This window comes from Galdieria sulphuraria, assembly GCF_000341285.1.
Source record: "Galdieria sulphuraria unplaced genomic scaffold scaf_384, whole genome shotgun sequence".
NCBI lineage: Eukaryota > Rhodophyta > Bangiophyceae > Galdieriales > Galdieriaceae > Galdieria > Galdieria sulphuraria.
The window spans coordinates 1-2,752 of NW_005178091.1; the positions used below are offsets into that span (position 1 = coordinate 1).

The following is a 2,752-nucleotide window of genomic DNA, read 5'->3' on the forward strand; positions in this document are numbered from 1 at the left end:
CGTCGAGATCATTCCTATTTTAAATAGAAGAACGCGAACATTCGGTTTTATGTTGTTTGAAAGATTTGAATCGACATAGCCATTTGAGAAAACTGAAGAAGAAGTATTTTGATCATAACCTTTGATTGTTAGTACTTCAAGTCATGCTGAGACATATGGTTATGTCCGTTTACTTCCTTTGGTGAAAAAAGTTGTCTCTTATCTTTGTTATATTAAGCTGTTACAAAATCAAGTTGATAACCTGGTACAGCTTTTACTAGGCAAGGTGTCTTTCACAACAGACTCTTTGTTATCTTTATGGATGAAGAATTGAGTTTGGCTTGTGTTGATTCATTGATTGAATGATTGATTGCTTTGTGTCATACTAGCATATTTACTTATCAATTGACAAATAATCGCACTTGAATTTGTAAAATTGACTGATTCCAGCATCTGAGGAATAGTAGCAGGACAATTCTATTTAAAAAGATGATTTAAGAATTCGCTTTGGACAGGTTGTTGATTTGTGAGTCAAAGACAAGTTTTAACCATTGGAAAAGATACACATACCAGGTAAATGATTCAAATAGGAGTAGTTTCATTGTGCATTCTCAAGTTGAGTACGTACGGACTGGATGGGACAGTGCTAATAGAATGAAATGGGTTGTTTCAACCACACTGGGTTGTCCGTCTATTATGAGAGTCTTTTAGCTCATCAAGATCTTTTATCGTGACACTATAAAACTCTCTGTCCCATAAAAAGAGTCGTTATACCCTAGACTTGGGTTCATATAGTATTTATATATCCTCGATAGTCTATTTAATACCGATTGCTTCACGATTGTATAGATTTATTGGAAGAATTTACCCAAGTAGACTTGGCGGACGAAATACCAACGAGTATTAGTATTCTTTCATCTAAATACACAGAGGACAATCTAGTTGATAGTTTGCTTGACAAGAATCATAATGGAAGAAAATCCCCACATTCCTTCCTTCATAGTTGTAAATTACTTTCAATATTACCTTGGTAGATCGAAACTCCTTTGAATCCATTGTTTCCAGAATTGAACCAACGTTGAATCATATTGGTATACTGTAAAATGAAGATTTTGTTGCTTCCATTGGGTCTGATTCTGCATAGTATGTTGAGCACCAATATACACACTTTTTACTTTTTTCTGCTAATGGGAAAGGTGGGCAATTTGAAAGGAGTGTCCGATNGTAAATGGGCCCGCGCAATTTTGATTCGAAAATTGCCATCATGGATGCGGGAAAGAATGGGTAAAATTGGAAAAAGGAGAGAGTGGGGAAATTGCGATGGGGGAAAATGGGTGGGGAAAGGGTGTGAGGAAATTGAAGAGGGGCCAACCCAAAGGCGATTGTGTTGATTTGGAAATTGCCATTATGGATGCGGGGAAGAATGGGTAAATTGGAAATGGGGCATTTGAAATTAAGGACAGTGTGTGTAAAAATCAGTAAAGCCATTTGAAACAGTAAAAGATCATTCCAAGAAAGTTAACTTTGATTTCCACACTGAAAACAAAATAAAGAGCCAATTCTTTAAAGACACATTCTATGCAAAAGAAGAGAAGAATGACAAAAAATGGTTATTTTTTTACTCTTTTCAAAAGTACTGGTTTTGAATAACCATAACAAAAAAATACGTTTCAATTCAACAAAAAAAACAGTCTGTAACATGTTTAGGTTCCACCTCAATATTGTTTGAAATGACTCCTTCAAATGGACAAGTACCCTTGAGAGTAACTCGTTTGGAAAAACACAAGTGATATTGAGTTGAGTAGCCAGTTGAATGATATCATCGTTTGGTATACCAAGACATTAAACAAAGCTACAAGTAGTAAAAGTCAAAGAAAAGTTGTCCTTTTCGAAGCTCAAGTCTTTACGAGACCTTGAGACAAAGACACCCAAGAAACGCAAGAAAAGAACCCTTGAAAACTTTTTGTTTACCTGTTGAAGCATAACCATACTTGAAGGATTGGAGTACAGTCTTATCCATAGCCAAGAACTGTGTTCTAGTCGTCAACGACAAGGGCTTGTTAATGTCTGTACGAAAAAGTGCAGCAACTACAGCCTTGGAGATAGGTTTGGTTTTACTAGATTGTCTTAAGGTGATACCTATAAAAGTATGTTTCACTCTCCAAACACTGCCCCTACATCGGGACAACATTCCCCTACTATTCCCTCAAATTATCCATACAATAAGCGTATTGTACCCCTACATTTGTGAGACATTTCCTTTGAACAAGTCTCCACGGAATCACCTTTACATATTCCGAAACTCCTTGATATCTCCTTTTCTAAACTCAAATATCAATTCATGATGTTGGTTGACCAATCTTAAGTACCAGATCCAAGAAATCACTTGTAATGAAAAAAGTGAGTTCGCTTTACGAAGCCTTTTCTTCTTTGCAACTATGTCATGGAAAATCCTTTATCAAATACAATAGAAGCTTCAATAACGTCTTTAAATACCAACTCTCTGTAAATTTGTCAATTTTTGTTGGTTGCTTTTTGGATAAGACAACAAGACTTGACATTGGTTTCTCAGTAGGCTGCTATTTCTGTAGAATTCCCTGCCTTGTTGATTCTTACCCATCATCAAGTTAAACGACAGTCTTTTCCCATGTTTACCCAAAACCTTGATGACATTGCTTGCCCATTCTCTCCTATAGTTTTAGAGAGTGTTGTCATCCATATCGGAGTCTCGTTACCAATTGATTGTGTCGAGTATGTTGAACGCAATACAGAC

At 36.2% G+C, this 2,752-nt stretch overlaps 1 protein-coding gene across 1 annotated transcript; it reads left to right on the plus strand.

Moving 5' to 3' along the window:
- Window positions 1–1,090: 1,090 nt before the first annotated feature.
- Gasu_65950 (uncharacterized protein) lies at window positions 1,091–1,546 on the plus strand. The gene is made up of 2 exons (XM_005702208.1): window positions 1,091–1,203; window positions 1,259–1,546. The coding sequence occupies exons 1-2, from the start codon at window positions 1,125–1,127 to the stop codon at window positions 1,408–1,410; spliced, it is 231 nt and encodes a 76-aa protein (XP_005702265.1). The 5' UTR covers window positions 1,091–1,124; the 3' UTR covers window positions 1,411–1,546.
- The last annotated feature ends 1,206 nt before the right edge of the window (window positions 1,547–2,752 follow it).